This window comes from Peromyscus eremicus, chromosome 10 (genome assembly GCF_949786415.1).
Source record: "Peromyscus eremicus chromosome 10, PerEre_H2_v1, whole genome shotgun sequence".
Lineage (NCBI taxonomy): Eukaryota > Metazoa > Chordata > Mammalia > Rodentia > Cricetidae > Peromyscus > Peromyscus eremicus.
The window spans coordinates 64,323,381-64,346,422 of NC_081426.1; the positions used below are offsets into that span (position 1 = coordinate 64,323,381).

The window sequence follows — 23,042 nt, forward strand, 5'->3', positions numbered from 1 at the left end:
CTAGTTAATAATGAGCCTGAGCCATAAGCAATATAATTCATAATTAATATTAAGTCTCTGAGTAATTATTTTATAAGGAGCTGCAGGACCATGGGTGGGAGAGATTTGTCCAGACCGCAGGGCCAGGCTGGACCTGAGAAATATCCGTCTACAAGAGTGTAAGAGCCAGAGGGTATAGAGGACACCAAGGACACTTAAAGCAACAGGACCTATGCACATATGAACTAACAGAACTCACAGACTGAGGCAGCACACACAGTACACAGGTCTGCACCAGCTGGGGTCCTCCATCCCTGACCCGGAAGAAATCTCCAACTGATAACCACTTGCAGATGGAAATTTAGTTTTTCCAGGAGAGTGTCCCTGGAGAAACAAACTCCTGCATGCCTAGCAGTAGATGGCCAACAGAAAACAAACTTAATAACACTATAAGTTTTGTCTTATAATGTCGTATTAAGACTTCCCCCCTTCCCCTCTTTTTACCTTACAGGTTGCATATACATTATGGCTTATAGTATTTTTGTGTGATTCCTAAGTGTCAATGAGCGGGTCTCTGTTTCTTGTGCCTTTTCTTAAGCTCTTTTCCTGGTTTGTTTCATCCTATTCCAACGTGTTTTCATCTTATTTCGTTTCATTATTGTTCCCTGTATGTTTTCTAATGAGAGACAGAAAGGAGGTAAATCCAGATTGGAGAGGAGAGGAGAAACTGTAAGTAGCAGAGGGGAAACCATAGTCAGAATATGTTATGTGAGAAAATAAAAATCTGTCCTCAATAAAAAGGGGGGTGCTCTGTTGTACTCTGAGGTGTGAATCCATTTACTAGAGAAGTCTTAAAGGTAGGAGACTGAGCCACTCAGCGACATTTATGTTTTTTAAGCACTCTATGTCAGGAGGCAGAGGCAGGTGGATCTCTGTGAGTTCGAAGCCAGTCTAGTCCACAGAGTGAGTTCCAGGACATCCAGGGCTTTTACACAGAGAAACCCTGTCTCAAAAACCAAAAAAGAAAAAGAAAAAAGCCCCAAAACTCAGGAATGAAGAACTTTACAAAAAGCAAACACATTCAGTGTTGTGCCTCAATGAAGTTCCTTTGCCAATAGCGACAATGGCTCCGATTTGATATTAAGCTTCATTCTGATGTGACATAAAAGCAATGAAAATTCAAATACTGTGTGCTGGAGCTGTTTTAAGCTGAGAACAAAAAAAAATCTCAAAAATTTCAATATAAACACTCCACAAATTTTAATAAACATAAAACTTACCACTTTTACATTGTGTTAATGTCACGAGGTCAAAGTAGGAGAATAAGATGAACAATTTTACCTCTGCAATTCCTGGGGACTACTGGTTGACTTTCTCTTTCCTCCTTTTGCTGTCTCACACTACAATCAAAAGGGCAGCCTTCTACTTCAGGGAATTTAGACAAAAGGTAACTTCACCTTGACCTGAGGTATTCACTTCCTCCTTGCATTTCCCGAACTCTCCTCGGACAGAAACTTTAGCAGCATCGTCAGGTCTATCACTGGAGTACCACGTAACTGAATCACAATCCCAGTCACTGGAGTCCCATGTATCTGAATCACAATCCCAGTCACTGGAGTCCCATGTATCTGAATCACAATCCCAGTCACTGGAGTCCCACGTACCTAAATCACAATCCCAGTCACTGGAGTCCCACGTACCTAAATCACAATCCCCAGTCACTGGAGTCCCACTTAACTAAATCACAATCCCAGTCACTGGAGTCCCATGTACCTGAATCACAATCCCCAGTCACTGGAGTCCCATGTACCTGAATCACAATCCCAGTCACTGGAGTCCCATGTATCTGAATCACAATCCCAGTCACTGGAGTCCCATGTAACTGAATCACAATCCCCAGTCACTGGAGTCCCACGTACCTAAATCACAATCCCCAGTCACTGGAGTCCCACTTAACTAAATCACAATCCCAGTCACTGGAGTCCCATGTACCTGAATCACAATCCCCAGTCACTGGAGTCCCATGTACCTGAATCACAATCCCAGTCACTGGAGTCCCACGTACCTGAATCACAACCCCCAGTCACTGGAGTCCCATGTAACTTAATCACAATCCCAGTCACTGGAGTCCCATGTAACTGAATCACAATCCCAGTCACTGGAGTCCCATGTACCTGAATCACAATCCCAGTCACTGGAGTCCCATGTAACTTAATCACAATCCCAGTCACTGGAGTCCCATGTACCTGAATCACAATCCCCAGTCACTGGAGTCCCATGTAACTGAATCACAATCCCAGTCACTGGAGTCCCACGTACCTGAATCACAATCCCCAGTCACTGGAGTCCCATGTAACTGAATCACAACCCCCAGTCACTGGAGTCCCACGTAACTGAATCACAATCCCAGTCACTGGAGTCCCATGTAACTGAATCACAATCCCAGTCACTGGAGTCCCACGTACCTGAATCACAATCCCAGTCACTGGAGTTCCACGTACCTGAATCACAATCCCAGTCACTGGAGTCCCACGTACCTGAATCACAATCCCAGTCACTGGAGTTCCACGTACCTGAATCACAATCCCAGTCACTGGAGTTCCACGTACCTGAATCACAATCCCAGTCACTGGAGTCCCACGTAACTGAATCACAATCCCCAGTCACTGGAGTCCCACGTAAATGAATCACAATCCCAGTCACTGGAGTCCCACGTACCTGAATCACAATCCCAGTCACTGGAGTCCCACGTAACTGAATCACAATCCCAGTCACTGGAGTCCCACGTAACTGAATCACAATCCCAGTCACTGGAGTCCCACGTAACTGAATCACAATCCCAGTCACTGGAGTCCCACGTACCTGAATCACAATCCCAGTCACTGGAGTCCCACGTAAATGAATCACAATCCCAGTCACTGGAGTCCCACGTAACTGAATCACAATCCCAGTCACTGGAGTCCCACGTAACTGAATCACAATCCCAGTCACTGGAGTCCCACGTAACTGAATCACAATCCCAGTCACTGGAGTCCCACGTACCTGAATCACAACCCCCAGTCACTGGAGTCCCACGTAACTGAATCACAATCCCCGGTGCTTGAAGCCTGGACCACTTCCTGACGGTGTCCTCCATTGTCCTTCATTCCCCAAGCCCCACCCCGAATCACCCCTAGCAGTCTTCAGTCCTCACAGCAGCCAACAATTGCAAAAACCAAGTCTCTTCCTTGCTTAAAACTGTTCAATGCTGTCCACTCCAACTAGAAGAAAACCCAAACCCTTAGCATAGTCTTTCCCCCACCAGAACTGGCCTAGAGTACTGCCTCCTCTCAATTTACATTTAACTTAATGTCTCATTTCTCAGCCCTTCTTTCCGATCTTCAGCTGTGCCAAATGCATCAAGTCCCAAATTTAGTGACTGCATTTACTGCTTTCCCCTCAGTCTCCAGACAAGGTCACAGTTCAAACCTCTGTCTCTCCTGAATGAACTAGTGAAAGGCCCTAACCCTTCAGGCTTACACCCCCAAAGCCCCAGGAGAATAAGGAACTAAAAAGAAAACTAGTTCCAAGGGCAACCTGACTCAGCCATTATTCAATCACCCCTGCAACAATGTAACAACATAAAAAGATTTCTGTTAAGAGATGTGCTCAACTGTGACTGGGATAGTTCCAAGTGTTCCAGGAAGGACCACTGTGACCTTTGTGTAAACTCCACTCCTGCCCTAATACCCCCCTTGAGGTTTCTGGAAGAATGTGCATGCGGACCTGACTATACCCACTCTGTGATCAGACAGTGATCTTGTGAAATGAAATTGTATGGGAATTGTAATCTTATGGCTTTTATGGGTTTTTCCTTTAAAAGTACCTATGTGACTGTGGTGTGATGCGACTCTTGCTCTTTGGAGCAGAGTTTGCCCGACTGTACAGCCGCATCAATAAACACCTCTTGCTATTGCATCAACTGGACCAGAGTGTGGGTTCTTGGGGCACCCACTTGAGACCCAAGATTTTGGGGTCTAACACTAGAGCCTTCCACCCTTCTATCATTTTCTATACTATTTCTCGTCTTATTTTGTTTGGTGTATAGAGATTATTTTTGTTTTGTGGATGTGCTTTTTCTGCTGGAAGAGGACATCAGATTCCCATGCACTGGAGAATGAATCTGTTGTGAGCCCTGTGTGGGTGCTAAGAAACCAAACCCAAGTCCTCTGGAGGAACAGACAATGCTCTTAACTTTGACCATCTCTCCAGCCCCATTTATTATTTTTAACACCACTTATCACATGAAATCCCACTCATTTTCTGAGTCTACTTGCTTGCTATCTTATGCAAACTATACAATCTTCCTTTGGAGTGATGTTAAAATATACACTATCACTCCTAATATTACCAGTATTACTGTGTTCTTTTTCTTCAATATTGCTAAAGATTGAGACATCAATACTAACTGTCTAACCTAAAACTAGGAGCTCCTGAGTATTTTAAATAATAATAAATATTCTTTATCACAAATTTGGTACAAAATTTTTTAATGAAATTATAAAAATTAAATAGCAAAACTACTTTAAATGACTTACAAATCTATGTAATTTGGCTTACTGATTATTTCTCTATCAGTTTGATTTCATAAAATTGATTATTCCCAGCTACAATATATCAAGAATGGCGGCAAAGAGAAATGAAATCAAGTACATAAAGCTCACAAGCCCTGTGCTTAGCACATAATGCTTAGAAATATTAGTTTTCCTTTATTATTTTCATAAAAAGATACATACAAGTTTTACAAAACATGCCAACTTCAGTTTCTTGCACAAAAACAGCCTCCAATAAAGAACCTAATCTGGCATTTGTTTATATTTTCTGAGGAATACAGTGTAAAATTTGCTTCAATGACCAATAAAATTCCTCTCTGATAAACTAATCTGGAATCTAATTATAAAGCCTCGTGTTAGAGTTTAAGATTCTTTAAAAAAGTACAAAGTTACATGATCAGGAAAAGAACCCAGTCAATGACCAGAGAAATATCCCCATTGCTGCACATATGGCTCGTTTTATCGGATTCACAAAACAGCAAGTACTGAACATGGAAAAAATCAGAAGGAAGGACATATAATGCCACCAGCTAAGCTCTGACTTTACAGTATTTCACTGCCCCTGGTTAACTGTTCTAATTCAGGTAAAGCTAACTATCTGTCCTAACTACAGCCAGACAAAGACACGGAAAAATGGAACGTGTATCATGTTCTACAGTGCACGTCTTCTACTGTCTTAAACTGAACATCTCCCTAACTCCAGTCTGAGGTATATCAAAAGACGAAAGACTCGCTAATCCAGACCATGGGCAATGTACCACACAAGCCCTGCCACCATGACTCCAAACACTGGGAGGAGGTAGGCCTTGTACTTCTGCCAAAGAGACAGCTCCACTGCCACTTCATCTCTCTTCTTGTTCTTCTTTCGGCGCCCCTTCAGTCTGTTTTCAAAAGCTTCCAGTTCAGCCTAAAGCAAAGCAGTTTCACTTGTATTAAACTCAAAAAATACACGGATTTGCAACTTTCTACTGAAATGAAAATTAAACAATTTGAGAAAGGTGTTGATAGTAAAAGTATAATAAATATATTAATTTGATTTAAACAACAACAAAACCCCTCTCATCTACTACTGACTGTATTCAACAAATGTTAGTTTAGTTAGTAAACAGAATTGAATGCCAATAAAGTGATTCACCAGACTGCAAGCCTGTCTTTGATATTAAGCATGCAACTGATTGAATCAAAAGGATTCTAAAATGCAGACAACAGCTTTTTTAATCTAACACCATTTTATACCTCAAGAGCACATTCCTGAAAATGCAGAGATACTCCATACATAATTTTAGCCTTTTTATAATGCAGGAAATAAGATCAGTGACTGACACCACAAAAATCCAAATGAGTAAGAAAAAAAAGTTGTCTCAACTAGATTCTGTTCTTTATCAAATACTTTCCCCCTCTTTTTAAAGATACAGTTAAAATTCTTTAGGAGGAAAATGCTTCACACTTTAATGCACATGATTATTTTAGGAAGAACTGAAAACTGATTGTAAAAGAAGACAGCCTGGGTGTCAGTCCTTGTCAAATACCGGCTTTTCTTGTCCTGGCAAGCACCCACTAAGTTCCCATACAACGACAATATAATGCACCACAGGACACAGTAACTGCCTAAACAATGATGACCAGTAAGTAAACATGTTCTATCTACACACAGTTTAACTGAAGAAAATGTGAATCTTCATTAACGTACTCATTACTGTAGTCATAAGCTACACCTAAAGGCCATCTATCAGTGGGTTTCATTTAATATAAAATGGCATTTTTCAGCAAGACAAATCAGAATTATTTCAAGCGGATTTTGCAATACAGAACAAACTCGATGCTGGGCTGCACTGCGTCAGCCCAGGCCACCCTTGCTACAGGCTGGACAACTATGGAAGAGATGAGTGTGCCCGTCACTGAGGTACCTGATGTCGTCGTTTCTCTTCTTCCAGAGCGGCGTTGGCTTCTGCTTCTTTAATCTAGTTACATTTAAAGGGAAAATTAACAACTAGATATCTGCAGATCTCTGCCATCTTCCCACTCAGGCTCTACTAATCCAAAGCAACTTTTGGTAGCCTTACATTGGAAAGCCTATTAAGAAATGTAAATATTATACTGGGAAGTTTTACCAAGATTTCATCTAATAGATTCAGGGTAGTGAATATAATTTATGTTATAATTGTTATAATTTACATAAACATTTCCTCTTACTAGCTATATGAGATTAGATCATAATTCAAGCCATTAAGACTCTATAACTAAAACACTTTTAACTTTTCCTCTTAAATTACTATAATAAGAATCTAAAATCAATTATTAGTGCCACATTTTCCTAGAGTAGAAACTGATCATTTCTTTCAAATGCCTGTCTGGAAGGCAAGACTTTGTTTGAATCAACAAAACCAATGATTTGTGGACTGGTTGGTTTGGCAGGCAGAATCAACACTGAAGACATCTCAAACTACAAACCATCCCCAAATCTTACATTTGTATTATTTTAGCCACATTTTCAGGAGGCTAGTAGTATCATTAAAACAAGTGGCTATGGGCCAGAGCAAATGCACTAAATGAGAGCCCTTTGTAACATAAGCATGAGGCCCATACAAGGGGCCCTTTGTAACATAAACACGAGTGGATTCAGTAAGAGCAAAGAGCAGAGGTCATCAGCACGTCATTAACAAATCTATCCACATCACCTCAGACGCTTTCTGCTTCATTTCCTTGCACGTTGCATCACATTCCACTGAAACCCGATTTTCACGTATTTTATTGCACGGCAATTCCTACAAATAGAAATCGAAAAATTTAGTCAATTTTTCTTTCAAATCACAACTGTATACCAGCAAAGTTTACCCAACAGCTGAAGGTTATAAACATGTTACATTCTCTAAACACTATGTATCTTGGTTCAAATGATTACTCCTTTATTTTCTCTCTGTTTAAAACATTATTTTCTCTCTTTTTTCTGACTGGGGGTAAATGCACAAGAATGCAGTACTCAGAGGCCAGAAGAGGGCACAGAAACCCCTGGAGCTGGAGTTTCAGGATGTTGTGTGGGATCTGACATGGGGAACCATTCAAGAGCAATATACCCTCTTACCCACTGAGCCAAAATAAAGGGGTCCCCTACTTTATTTAATTAAAATAATAAAAACTATAAAATTAAAATAATCAACTTAATAATTTACTATATGCCTCTATCAACTCAGCTGAATTTTATTTCTATCCTTTATATTTATTGCTTTTTGTTATTCTTCCAAAGATTCTAGGAAATGTTCTAGAATGTTCTAGAGCAGTAACGTCCAACAGAGCTTTCTGGGATAAGAAATGTTCCACCTGTCCGCTGTCCGGGAAGCATTATCAACCACCTATGAAGACTGTGCACTAGAGGGAGTAGGGCAGTGACAAGCCAAGGCCTCCACCGTGCTCCACGCCACCTCACTAACACACACACACATTTAGTGCTGCTGGCCCAACAGAGTCTGGCGCTTTCCTCAAGAGTTACACATAACCATCTTTAAGTCTCTATGAAAATTCTTCACTACCCAAGTACTAATGAGTAGGAAACTACACTTGGACAAGACTTGAGATCTCAGAAAACTGAAGAGACATCCCATTAAAAATAGTTCAGCAAATATTTTCGTGTAAATGTCGTCAAACTAAATATAAATTTAGTGAATTTACCTACTATAAAAAAGCATAGTGAAAACTTATAAAAATAAAGCAAATGCAAGAGCCACATAAAAACTTAAGTATCTGCTGCATGGAGTAATAAAGAATTAATGCAAAGAGAAAACAATTTGCTCGAGAAATCACCACAAGCACATAATATAACATGATACAACTATAACTGCAGCATGGTAAGTCAAGTCAAATAAAAAAAATCAATTCAAATTTAAAAAGTCTTTAAGGAGTCTCAGCCTGCATATTTGAAGTCAACTGAGAACTGAGTAAAAAAATTCTCTGTCCTGGAACTCACTCTGTAGACCAGGCTGGCCTCCAAGTCAGAGACTCGCCTGCCTCTGCCTCCCGAGCGCTCGGATTAAAGGCGTGCACCACCACCACCACCACCAGCCTTAACTCTAGTAGAATGATCTTTCTGGTCACTAAACTTTCACCTATTAGTCTTCCAGTAATTGTTTTTATCTTACAAGTTTCTTTTCCAGGTTTGAGTACTATTTTATGAGGCTGTGACTATAAAGTCTTTTCAAGGAATTATTTTGAAAGGAAAATACTGATAGCAAATAAAAGCCTTCATAGACAAAGAACAACAAGCCGAATCCCAGACCATTTCCTAATCCAGGAACTCAATCTACCGCTCACCAGCACCTTGCTCAGACTTCAGTTTGGAACACAACAGTACTATGCCCAAGGGCACTGAGCGTGAGCCAACAGAAACTCAACCTACCGCTCACCAGCACCTTGTTCAGACTTCAGTTTGGAACACAACAGTACTATGCCAAAGGGCACTGAGTTTGAGCAACAGAAAACCGTCTCTCCTCTGTTAAGTTACGAAAATTCGACTGCCAATGCCCATTTTTAAAATGAGTATTTATAGAAATAAAACCTTAAAATTAAAGCCAAAAAACTACCCTCACACAAAGCAAGGCAAACAGGAATTCATTCCATCCTTTAAAATACTTACCCGTTTTATTCTTTTACAAGGGCATCTAAGTTTTACCTTCTGGTTACAGTTAGAGGGACATTCACCAGGATGACACATCTCTTGCATCTATGGCCACAGGGAAGCTAAAATTAAAAGAAGCAATTGGTCATTTGCATTTTGGTCATACTCTTCCTTGCCTTTCTCCTAATGGTTGTTTTAACAGACCCACCACACAGTGCCAATTCATACAGAATAATGAATAAAGTGATCCTTCAACTTTTTTTCTCTTTTAGACAGATTATTATTATAATTATATACACAAATTATTTTTATTAGAAAATTTTAGTATTCTCAAGCTCCACTTCAAGTGTAAATGTCACACTGTCACCCTACAGCCAGGTGACTAATCCAATGGAAGGTAAGCCAAGTACAAGTGATGTGTGCTGTCTCAAAGCACAGAGTCCTGGAAATGACAAACCCTGGAGCAATAAAGAAAGCCATGTGTGACAGAGGCCAGAGGCCAGGGAACACATGGAGCACAGGAATACCACCTTTTCCTTATACTGCTGTTCCATGAGAAAGGAAGATGTCACTATCACAATTGCTTAGCCTTTCACTCTAAAGCATTTGTCCTTGACACTACATTGGCACCTATTATTTAGATAGTCAAGACACCTCAGTAAGTGCCACGATGTTTGAGTTTAATTATCCTGAATTATTTACTATCTTTCTATCCTGAAAGTCTTCCCATGAAAGACTGTTTCTCCTCGATTCAAATCTTGTACTTCATTTTGAAATCAATGATTCTAAAGGGAAAAGGGGATAAAGGCATACGAAACCAATGAAGGAATGAATCAGGACTCCAGTGTGGTCCTTCACTCGTTCCTTCTCTATCCCACCAGTGCACTGGAGGTCAATGAAGAGTGGAAAGCTCTGGCCCTACGTCACGTCTTCCTGATACTAAAAGTCCCAGACTTTCCAGCACTCCACTGAGAGCACGAAAGTCTCTTTCTCTGGCTGGGTCTTCTGACCACAAACGATGCACATCTTCCTCAAATCCTTCATCTGCCCTTGCCATCTCACATAACAGTCTAGAGTGCTCGCGCCTCCCCCAGTAAGAACCGCTAGAAGTCATCAACTAGGGACCTACCAGTTCCCCTATTTCTTTTACAACGATTTATGTAAACTGTTCATTAGAAATTTTTAATAGTCTCAGTCTCCACATCAAGAGTTGATATCATAGCCATGGCCGCACTGGCTGCTCCGGCTTCCTGCCTTCTGTCTGTAGCTACCTATGTCAAGATAAGTCCCTAGTCCCAAGATGAAGCAGTCAAGGAGAGGAGGCGAACAGACGTCTCACTGTAGAGACCAACTCCTTCAGGTGACACAAAACCTGCCTGCTGAATGCCTAGCTAGACGGCATTCCCTTCAGATTGTGTATACCAATGCCCAATGTCCTCCCTAAGATGTTCTCTATATCTATTATCTACCTATCTATCTATCTATTATCTATTTATCTATCTATCATCTACCTATCTATCATCTACCTATCTATTTATTATCTATCTATCTATCTATCTATCTATCTATCTATCTATCTATCTATCTATCTATCTAAACTATCTTTTCCCATAAGCTACTCCAAAGCAGTTCTGCAGCTTACAACTGGAAGTGAAACTTGTTCACTAGTACACTGTGCTGGATGTCTACCAAACACCCAAAGGCAAAAGTGATGCCACAATCCTGAAGAGACACTCACTCACTCACTACTGATCAGGAGTAAATTCTTAAGATATCAAAAAAAAAAAAAAAAAAAAGTAATTGCTAATACCAAGTATTGGCAAGCATGGGAAACAATAGACTTTCACATAACGAAAGCTGAAAAACCTGATAATTTTCCATAATTGAAAACTTCACTGGCAATAAATTGGTACAACTGTTTTGGAAGTAAATTATTCAATATGATTTATTAGGGTTGAAATTAAACATTCCCTGTAAGCAAGGAATTGAAACTTTTTTTTTTTTGGGGGGGGGGGGGTTTCAAGACAGGGTTTCTCTGTGTAGCTCTGTAGCCCAGGCTGGCCTCAAACTCACAGAGATCTGCCTGCCTCTGCCTCCTGAGTGTTGGGATTAAAGGCGTGCGCCACCCCCGCCCGGGCCGACCTGGACCACTTGTATGTGCCTACAGGAACCTGCGCAGACACAACAGCAAGTGCTCATAGCAGGGCTGTCTCAGTCAGGGTTTCTACTGTCTCAACGACCACCATGACCGAAAAGCAAGCTGGGAGGAAAGGGTTTACACAGCTTAAGCTTCCACATCACAGTCCATCATCACAAGAAGCCAGGACAAGAACTCAAGCAGGGCACGAGCCCGGAGACAGGAGCTGATGCAGAGGCCATGGAGGGGTGCTGCTTACTGACTTGCTCCCCAAGGCTTGTTCAGCCTGCTTTCTTATAGAACCCCAGGACCACCAGCCCAGGGATAGCACCACCTATAACGGGCAGGGCCCTCCCCCATCAATCACTAGTTAAGAAATGCCTCACAGCTAGCTCTTATGGAGGCATTTTCTCAATCGACGTTCCTTCCTTTCAGATCACTCTAGTTGTGTGTCAAGTTGACATAAGACTAGCCGGCACAAGTGTGCTTGTTAAGAACCCAAACTGGAAATAATCCAAATATTTATCCACAACAGAGCACTCATATGACAGAAGAGATGGACAAACATAACAAACACAATCACAAAAGTATCTGCTTTTAAATAGTAGACAAAGTTTTCACAGCTACACACGCCCGCAGCAAGACCTAAGGGCAGTGACATGGCTCAGCAGGTCAAACTGCTCAGACTTGCTGACCAGGCCTGACAATCTCAGTCCATCTCCAGAACCTACCTACAGGTTGAGGAGACCCACACCTCAGAGCTGTTCTCCGACTCCCACACACATGCACCCTGGCACACAAGCACCCCCTGCACCCCAGTAAAAATTTTTAAAAATGTTACAGTAAGTGGTGGTAACGTTTAGAATAGAGAGAAAGAACTGCATTCAGTACCAGACTTTGACAGACTTTTGAGACACCAGCAAATGCCTTTTTTTTTTTAATGAGGGTAGAATTATAAAATATTGACTTCCTATCATAAATATACGCTATGTACATGTGGCATTTCACTGTATTTTTAAAATGTTATTTTAAAAACCATACCCAAAGTCTATACAACTTAATGGACTTATGAACAGAATTAGCATTCAAAAGGGAAGCTGTGAAGCTTCACATTAAATTTTATATATTCTATGGGTTTATCCACCACCGTAACAAACCAACCAACAAAAATCTCAAGACAGAATCAGAACTAGAAAAACAAGTAGCTTCATGTCCTCACTCATAATCCCTGCTCATCACCTACATTCATTCAGCGCTTCCATGTCCCTTCATACTCAGTGTTTCCTGTTCTCTTCTTATATTATACGAGACCTATGTGATACTTCACTTTTAAAAAAATCAAACACATACATGTGTACACATGGTTTTGTGTACCTTCTTGGTTTTGTTTTTAATAATCTATTATCTAACTGCCTGTGGCTCACAGTTTTAATCTATATTTTGAATCCTATTTTAGACAGTAAGCCCTGAGTCAGTACTTTCTGCAGTACAATTTAAAAGCTAGCTTTAAAACTGTTCTCTTTTAAAAAAAATAAAGTCACTTCTAGTCCTAAACCCCTGTGGTGATTTGAAATAAAATGGTCCCCCAAAGGGAATGGCACTATTGGGAGGTGTGGCCTTTTTGAACTGGGTGTAGTCTTCTTGGAAGAAGTATGTCACTGTGGAGGCAGGCTTTAAAGGTCTCATATATGCTCAAGATACCACCCAGCATCTCAGACCACTTCCTGTTGCCTACAAGACAGAGGACTCTCAAGCTACTTCTCCAGCACCACATCTGCCTACACAATGCCATGTTCCACCACTATGATATAATGGACTCTGAACTGTAAGAGAGCCACAATTAAATGTTTTCCTTTTTAAGAGTTGTAGTGGCCCCAGCAATAGAAACTCAAACTAAGACAGCCCAAGTCAACAGAGATGTGCATCCACCCTAAGCATTTTCAGACAGCACATTTACAGTGGGCCTAGAAAGGACCTGAACTGAGGTAGCCAACAAGGAGAACCCAGAGGAGCAATGTCCAAGGAACCCAATTACCAACTACAGCTTACCTCTTTGGGGCACTGGTTTTTGCAACAACTGAGGAGGTTCTTTTCATTTATATCAGCTGTGGTTATTTTTCTAAAAATAGGAAAAATTTTGATGACATTCAAACAAAAGTCTATTTCTTCATATGTTTTCTAAGTGTTCAAGCATACCCATAAAAGTATCTTAATTCATTTTTTCACAGAACATTTAAATTCTGTCCATAACAATTATCCTCAACTCAAGGTACCATGAGGGCTGGAGAGATGCCTCAGCAGGGAAAGGCACTTGCTATACAAGCCTGACAACCCAGTTCAATCTGAAGAACCCACTTAAAGGAAGAGAAGAGAAATGACTCCTTAAATGTCCTCTGACCTCCACACATTGTCATGGTATGCAGAAGTGTGTATGTGCATGAACACACACACACACACACACACACACACACACAAATAATAAAAAATTCTAAGAGAAAGTAAACACTCAAGAACAACAGAAAAATTAGATTTCTAAAAATTATATGCAACTACTTTGAAAAACTATTACAAAAATAAACATGAAAAACATCAAGTCAGTGATTTCCAAGCAGTTCCAAAATTAACCAGGAGTTGTTATTGTATGAAAAAGTTAGAAAATGCTGACAAACAGATGGAAACTTCCAAGGGAGTTGGAAACTAGTTTGAAGACATTCCCACAAACCTCTGATTTTCACAAGTCTAAAGTAAAAATGGCAGCTACACGTGGTAAATTATTTTAGTCTATCAAGAAGACAACGGCAATTTTTTCCCTCTATATAATGTACATGTTTTAGGTAAGTAAAATAAAACAAAGCAGATACTACGATAAATGCAATAATAAGACTTTTTTTTAATAACAAAGAGATCTACCTTTTGACAATATAAATCAAAGAGCACACCTAAGTAGCTATCAATAAGGCAAATTTCTATTCAAAAGATGTCTAGGCTTACACCATCATTTAAATGCTCTATCATAGGAGTATTGTAAACTTCTGAAAGCAGCGATACAACTTTTTCCTAGCCAAATCTACGAAAGCCCCAAACAGAACGAAGCAGACTTTGGCTGGCTGACATCGGAGCCGTTGAAGGTGCGGCTGCAGCTCCTCCTTCAGTCCCTGCTGAAGAGCTCAGCCTCCAGTCTCAGCAACACAAGATGGTTTCTAAATATTACACAGGGTTCCCCCAGAGGCATCGTTTAACAATCTTAGTAAAACAAGAGGATTCTTCCATCTACTTACTGACATTCCACATAGAGGAATGTGATCTTGCAGTGACATCTGAATTTAAGCATCTGAACACAAGGAGGGCATTCTTCAGAGTGACAGGGCAAAACACACGGATGAGGACAACCCAGAGGCCGTGGCCTAGAGCATCCTTCTTCACACTGAAGGCACTCTTGGCCAGCCTGAAAATAACAAGGAAATAAATCACCAAAATATCTAACATTTCCACATATTAAGGTCACCCACAGTAGACACCCCACTAGAACAAAGCACTTCTGCAAGCCCCAGAAGTAGAATTTAAGGGGCTCGAGAGACTGTTCCGCAGGTACAGTGCTTGCAGCATGGTCCCAGCACTCATGTCAGCCAGGCGTGGGGGCGTGCCCCTGTACTAACAGCACAGGGTTGGCAGAGACAGGAGGAGCCTGGGGCTGGCTGATCAGTTGGTCTGGCCAACTGGCAAGTTCCAGGTTCAGTGAGATACCCTGTCTCAAAAGACAACATGAATAATGACTGAGAAGGATGTTTGATGTTGACCTCTGGCTTCTACACAAATATGACATGCAAAAAAGAGAAATTCCATTAATAAAATGGTACTGTTCCTAATCTTAAAAATCAACCAAGATAAAAATAACAAGATTGTCAATAGGACCCATATCATTCAAATTCTTATGCCTATGAACTTCAAGTCAATCTGTTGTTGTTTGTTTTTTTCTTCTTTAGAGGACCTGCCACCCAGCTCCCAAATAAATCACACACAGACTCTTATTACTTATGAATGCCTGGCCTTAGCTTGGCTTTTTTATTTCCAGCTTTAACTTAAATTGTCTTGGCTACCTTTTGCCTCTGGGCTTTTCCTGTTCTCTTACTCTGTATCTTACTCTTACTCCGTGACTGGCTGTGTAGCTGAGTGGCTGGCCCCTGGTGTCCTCTTTCTCTCTGGTTCCTTGATCTCTCCTCCCAGATTTCTCCTTCTATATATTCTCTCTGCCTGTCAGCCCCACCTATCCTTTCTCATGCCTTGCTATTGGCCATTCAGTTCTTCATTAGACCATTAGGTGTTTTAGACAGGCACAGTAACACAGCTTCACACAGTTAAACACCTTAAAATAATATTCTACAAAATCAATCCACCTCACCTTTACAATGAATCTGACTGTTCAAAGTATCCCTACTAAAACTGTACATTACCTCCTAGAAATAACCATTAACAGAAGAAACATCAAATAAAACACTATCAGTACATTCTAACCCTACAAACACTATCATCGCTGAACTACAGAAACAATATACTGTTAACATGTAAAGTTACATTATACTCATAAGTGTACATCATTGTAGTTTAACAATGTACTTTGCTCTAATCAATTAGTTATATAACTAGGGTTAGAGTCTATCAAAGAAGATTAAAGATTTTAACTGTAGTATATTATTTTCAAACAGCTACAGACACAGACACTAAGACTTAAGGTTAAGAATTTTTACTGACATCCTAAATGAAGTCAAGACTGTAACACTATATCAGTGATTTCTAAGTGGACAGAGGCTAGAAAGGCAGCTCAGTAGTAAGAGCACTTCCTGCTCTTCCAGAGGACCAGTCCAGTTTCCAGCACCCACATTAGGCAGCTCACAATCATGTGTAACTCGAGCGGATTCAACACTTTTTGAATTTGGTGGGCATCTACACACTTATGCACATTTCCACACACAGAAACACATACACAAAGGCGTAATTAAAAAAATAAATCTCTTTCAAAAAAAAAAACTAAGCTATTTTTGGTATTTAGAATTCAAAAAAAAACATATCAAATTATAAAAAACATTCTTCTATAAATAATGTTTCTTTTTTGTTTTTAGGGTCTCATTATGTAGCTGTGGCTAGCCTGGAACTCACTATGTAGACTGGGCTGGCCTTGAGTTCAATCCCTAGAACCCACATAAAAAGCTGGGCACAGTAGCCCATGCTTGGAACCCCACCGTTGGGGAAGCAGAGACAGGCAGACCCCTGGGCATCCTCTGGATAGCTAGTCGAGCCTACTTGGTGAGTTCCAGTTCCAAGCCCAAGACAAAGATTGCTCCAAAAAAAAAGAAAAAGAAAAAAGTTTAAATATTTGTGGTATCAAGGAGACAGTCATTATCAGTGCTTCCATCCTAAGGATGTTACCTTATTTTTGCCACTATTGCCAACAACTTCAGTCACTTTGTGGCATTCTTTCATACATGTATGATTCTGACAGCGCAACACTCTTCCACAAAGCCTCTTGCAAGAATAGGGTCCTACAGCATGGCATGGTTGAGGACTCACCTTAAAAATAAAAATAAGAAGCAGACAACTAGCACAGGACACATGTCTATACAAAACTTTCTGGACTGGTATTTGCAAAATGACTCATCTGAGGTCAACTTTCACGATGGTCTAACATGGTCCCACTAATAATATTTTTATCAAAACTAAGCACCTACGAAGACATTCCTGTAAACATCTATTAATGAAAGGGAAATTGACTATGATTCCATAGTGAACACACAGAGGCTAAGTCCCACATAAAGCAGCATATATTTTTAAATTACTAACCCTGGGCAGTCTTTGTAACACTGAGGCAGTAAGTTACTTCTAACAACTCTAGGACAGAGTGTTGGAGACTACCAGTTAAACTTCAAGATTACTCACCTCATGCTTCCCCAGACATTCCCTGTAAGAAAACAATAAAATGAAAACATTATAGATTCTTTAAGAAGAGTGTCTGAAACAAATATGCTAACTACACTAGCTTTTACTAAATAAAAAATAAACAAACACATGGAAATAACCAATTACAGTAGCAACAGAATATAAAGTTGACAGACACTAGCCAGTTCTTTGCAAAAGGCTAGCAGTGAGTAACTGGGACACGAAACTTACTTACACTGGCACACACAAAAATAAAACCAATCTAACTGTCTAGCTGAATAACATGATAAAACAAAACTACAAGATGCTGAGGAGAAAACTTTAGAGTTTAAATAAAGACACCATGTTTAAAAACAGGAAGGTATATACTTCTCAATTTCATCAATATTCAACACAATTCCAAGACCTCACCCAAAGCGAAGCATGGTAGTACACCACTGAACTCAATAGTGTACAAGGAAAGGCCACAGTCAGTCTGAACTCTATAGTGAGTTCCTACAAAGCAAGGTCAAGGCTACCTGGGCTGCATGGTACCCTGGCTCAAAAGCCAAACCAAACAAACAAAATTGTAATAACTGACCTACTAAAGTCTATATGAAAAAAACCAGCAGACATGAAATAGCCAACCAAAAACTGCTGAAGGATTAACATCCACTGACTCAAGACTTACTACAAAGCTGTATTGTTCAGACTATATGGTGCTGATGAGGGAACAGAAAGATAAATTCATGAACTAGAGTGAAGAGCCCAGAAAGAGGCCTATACACATAAACTGCCTGATACATGACAAAAGAAAAGGCAAATTACAGGAGGAATTTCTTTTCAACAAATGGTAGTGTTGGAACAAATTTACAAAAAGACAGACGGTACACCATTCACAATTAACTCAAAATGGATCACAGACCTAAATACAAAACGCAGGATAAGACCCAAATAAGCTTGGGTTTCATGATTACTTTTTAGACACAATGCCAAAAGCATGACCCATAAAAGGAAACAGGTGAGTTCTGATTTACTAAACTAGCAATGTCTGGTCAGCAAAGAACACTTTACAGGAGAGAACAAGACACAGATAATAAGCTACACTTAGAAAACATTATCTGGTAATCAATAGAAACTCTTAGAACTCTTAGGCTTAACAACAGACAAAAAGCAAAGCACTCAACTAGAAAATGGGCCAAGGACCTGAACAAAGGATAAATCTTATCAAAAGACTGACAGATGCCGAACAGACATGTGAAAAGTCGCCTGGCATCAGGTCATTAGGAAGCTGTAAATGAACAGGCAATACCTCCATGCACCTAACGAAATGGCTAACATGCCAACAGCGCCCTATGCTAATGGCATGCAGAGCAGGAAGACCATCACTAATGCCGATGAGAAGGAAAACTGGTAGGCCACGTCGGTAGCCAATTTTACAGCTTTTTAAACAGCTAAACATAAACTCACCATACAATCCAGCAGTGACACTCCTAAGTTTTTATCCAAATGAGCTAAAAAGTTATACGTACACAAATATTTGCATATAAACATCTGTAGTACTTTTATTCTTTATTAAAAACAACTAAAATGCCCTTCACTAGGTAAATAGATGGGATCACCCATGAGTATGTGGTCAACATAAATTGGACTCAGTGGGTTAGTAACTAAATAAAGAGTGCAAAGTTGAGAGTGGGTGGGAAGGTGGGGATGGATCTTGTAAGAGCTTGGGAAGCGATGGTGGAGAATGCCATCAAAATACAGCGCATAAAATTCTCAAAGAATTAATAAAATAATACATTAAAATAAAAACAAGTCAACCAGAGGATGTCCGGGCAGTGTAATAATGTTATTCAGGGATAAGTGAGGTATCAAACCATGAAAAAAACTGAAGTGGAAGCGCAATGCATAAACTAAGAGAAAAAAGGCCAGTATCAAAGGGCTTCACACTGCATGACTCCCAACCACTGTGTGTGATGTTCTGGAACAGACCAAATCAACCCCAGAAAAGCCCAGGACGAGAAGCTTCAGTTCTAACAAACATTTGAAGAATTCACACTAATCCTTTAAGAGAAGTAATCCCAACTTTTTCAGTGACTCTAATATGTCCATGATTATAAAACCAGAAAAAAAAAAGTAAGAATACAAGCTAATATTCACTACTAATACTGTAAAATTGTTGGGGGATTTTTGAGTTTTTTTTTTTTCTCTTTTTGTTTTCTTTTTTTAAAAACAAGATTCACTTTGTCACCCTCTCACCCAAGCTATCCTGGAACTCAACTCACTAGATAGCCCAGGCTGGCCTTAAACTTGTGATAATCTTCCTGCCTTGGCCTCTTGAATGCTGGGATTACAGGCTTGTTTACCACATTTAAGATTTTTTTAAAAAAGTCTTTATTTAAAAAATACCTATTAATTATTATAAGTATGGGTGTTTCGCAGATACACATGTCTGCCGTGTGTGTTCCTGGTGCCCACAGAGGCCAGAAGGAGGCATTAGATTCCCTTAAAAGTGGAGTTAGGGACAGCTATGGTTGTAAGCAGCCATGTGGGTCCTCTGGAGAGCAGAACTGCTCGTCACTGAAGCACCTCTCCAACCTGTTCAAAAACTACACACTAGTAAAGTGGATCCAGCACCAAGTCAAACGGATTATGTGCCAGGACACAGCAGAAGGGAAGTGGCAGGAGAAAACTGAGACTTTTAGAAATGAAGAAAAGCAGACTTCTGTCTTTGATAGATCAACACCAATTGCTGATCTGGAACCTTAGTCGTTGATAACAGCCCCCTTTCTAATATTCTGCTGCTCCTCAGACTGTTTCCTTTTCTCCTCTAATCTACACCTCTGCTGAAAGTATGAAACATTACTGGATTCTCCATTCTTCCAGGTTCAACTCCTGAAAACTCAATCCCCATCATTCCCTGTCCATCCAGGGAGCTTTCCTTCACACACTCTCCTTCAAGTTTCCATCTAAACGTAGCTGTCCTCAGAAATACTGCACTTTAGCACGGGAATCACCAGGAAAAGTAACAAATAACGAGCCTCTTGGCGGTGTTTTCCTAACTGTTGGTACCGGTTGCTATGGAAAGCTAGGACAGTGCACTCCAGCTAACGGAGACATGCATAGGAAGTTTATCATCACAGCAAACATATGTAAGGAAGAATGAACTACAACACAAGGCCATATGTAAGAAAGAATGAACACAACACAGGGACTAGTTTGAGAGTCAGACCTGAAATATGAAACTTAAAAAGTGAAGAAGGTGAAGTTCATACTAAGTCAAAAACATTTAACTTCAGGTTAAAACTCCGGTTCTTACACAGGAATAGGAACTTGACACGGAGGACAAGGTAATGCAGTAAGAACAAATGCTGGTTCGGCAGGCTGTTCCCACGGGCCTACAGGCTGATGCTAAGAGTAAAACGCAAAACATTATAGTCACAAGGGCTATCCCAGGCAGCCTTCCTAAGAAACTAGGGAAGCAGTTCTTATGGATCTTTTGCTCACACAGGCTGAACTACATCCAACTGCTCAACAAAATGTGCTTACTGAAACATTTTATTCCATCTGCATTGTAAAGATTATTCCTCTCCATACACATTCGATATTAAAAACTGAGGCAGATGTCAGTTTAAAGGCTAGAACTAAGGCAGCATAGCCTCCTTAACCTCTTGTAAGACAAAAGCAAAATGAGAAACAAACTCCAGTATCCACCAACTGAATGCAATCTCCCATATGCTGCCCATCAGCTACCCAAGGCTCAATAAATACTGAATAAATGATGATGTAAATTACGAAGTATCTATACCTCTAGCCAAATTTGAAGGGAAACTGGCAAATCAATCGAAATATCATGATCATCACACTGTATTTACAATGTTTACTAGTCACCACCCTCCGTCTTCCTTCCGGTACTGGGGAATGGACCCAGGGCCATGGGGGTACTGGGGAAGCCCCACCCTGCGCACCACACCAGCCTCTGCAACTTTCCTAAGACAGAAGACCAAGTCTTCTTTTCCTCACCCCCAGGTCCAAGAAGAGCACTCAGGGCTCTAAAGACACCTTTGTCTTTGCTTGCTAAACAACCACTGGAGACAGCCCACCGACAGCCAAGCAGTCTCTCTTGAGCACTGTCCTTACCCTGCCAATCTGCTTCACCAACGCCTGGTCATGACATGAAGCAGGACACGAATGCCCACACTTCTCCAAAACTCTTTGGCAAGGTTGATGACATGGTGGGCACGGGCCAAAGTGACAGCGGTGTTTTTGTTGACTTGGATGATGACATGTTGGTGGTCGACTAAATCAGAAAGTTTTTAAGTTACTTTTGACAGATGAACAAGACATCTAAAGTATAATTATTTCTATACCTTCCGAAATCATAGAAAAGGACTATACTATGAATATTGCTTGAAAACATTAACAACAACAACAAAAAATTAGAGTACCATCAAAAACGGTATGAATTTAAATGTTAAGACATCAGATGGCAGGCTGTGGAAAGCTTCGCACCAACCTGCACAGCTCTTTGCACTTGGGTGGCTTTGTGGTCCGCTCTCGGCCACAGGGCACTGTCACCTTGGCGTTACCACAGCTGCACTTGACTTCTACAGTTTCTGGGCACGGATAGCAACTGCCTGAGGAAAAAATTCAATACTTTAAAAGACAATGACTGACTTACCAAATGCCCATCAACAGTTAACCAATAAACGTAGGGTATTTGTTCAATGCACAACGGGACAGGCTGCCATTAGAAAACAGCAGTAATATGAACGATTCTTAGCACATTAAGCAAAATAAGCTATACACAAAGGCTATGTGCTTCAGTATTTGATTCCACATCTACAGAGGAAATAGGAAAAACTGATTTTTACTGCTCAAATCAGGAGGATACAATTGTTTCCTAGAAATCAGGATCAAATGAAATACTACCAAGTGGTTAACCTAGTTAAAAAAAAATTAATTAATAGAAAATAGCCTGGTGTAATGACTCTAGAAGTTAAAAAAGAATTACTCTAAAAACAAAATGCATTAGCAATTTGATTCAAATAATGAGAAAATGAACGGAAAAACACATCACAGGGAAAACTTTATCCTTCAGTGTTTAGTTAAATATAATCCAGTGAAATTTCAATCTTGACAATAAGCGATCTAAGTTATCCTCATCTACATGACCAGGTTTCATTATGATCTTCCCAAAAGAATAGTATACTTTCCAAATTAGTATGGACATTTAAGTCACTTTCATTTAGCATATCATATCAATATCTGTACTCAACAACAGTTTCTAATCCACACTCAACAACTCAGAGTGGAAATTATCAAAGAAGTTTTTGTCATGACAAAATTATAGCAACACTTTTTTTTAAAATTAACCTTGAAATAGTAAGAAATAATTTACCTAAACAATCTTCACCCTGTTCAAAAAAATTTGTTACAGAGACTGGTATGGAGGCCAAACTAAGTCTTAGCAATAATCATTTCAAAATTAAAAAGCAGCATGCATGCAAAGAATAGTGACCAGCCAAATGGGCAGCTTCCAATAATGACAGAAGCACACACAGATGACCCTGAATTTAAATGAACTGTGTCAGATTTTCATCTATCACCTGCCAATGTGCAGTGAAGGGTTGCTCTCTCCCTACAAGTTTCAGTGTAGTTCTAACTATAAAGAAAACTAAAAACAGGTGAAACAATGATTCCACTTATGAACTGAGTTAAACCAAGGCTCAGAGAGAGACAACCATCTTCTAAGTAATCATTTTAGGTGCATGGAAGATTCTTTGGGAGTAAGCACTTTCACAACAATGAAAGT

The 23,042-nt window shown here is 40.1% G+C and overlaps 1 protein-coding gene across 1 annotated transcript in view; it reads right to left on the reverse strand.

The window, feature by feature from the left end:
* Positions 1-4,491: 4,491 nt before the first annotated feature.
* Positions 4,492-23,042, reverse strand: part of Nfxl1 (nuclear transcription factor, X-box binding like 1) — a 39,196-nt gene continuing 20,645 nt past the window's right edge. Inside the window, 12 exon segments of the mRNA XM_059275967.1 lie at positions 4,492-5,478; positions 6,479-6,532; positions 7,250-7,336; positions 9,199-9,281; positions 9,284-9,302; positions 13,367-13,436; positions 14,596-14,762; positions 16,742-16,882; positions 17,249-17,270; positions 20,547-20,638; positions 21,368-21,527; positions 21,744-21,864. Coding sequence (XP_059131950.1) covers positions 5,305-5,478; positions 6,479-6,532; positions 7,250-7,336; positions 9,199-9,281; positions 9,284-9,302; positions 13,367-13,436; positions 14,596-14,762; positions 16,742-16,882; positions 17,249-17,270; positions 20,547-20,638; positions 21,368-21,527; positions 21,744-21,864 — 1,190 coding nt within the window. The 3' untranslated portion in view covers positions 4,492-5,304.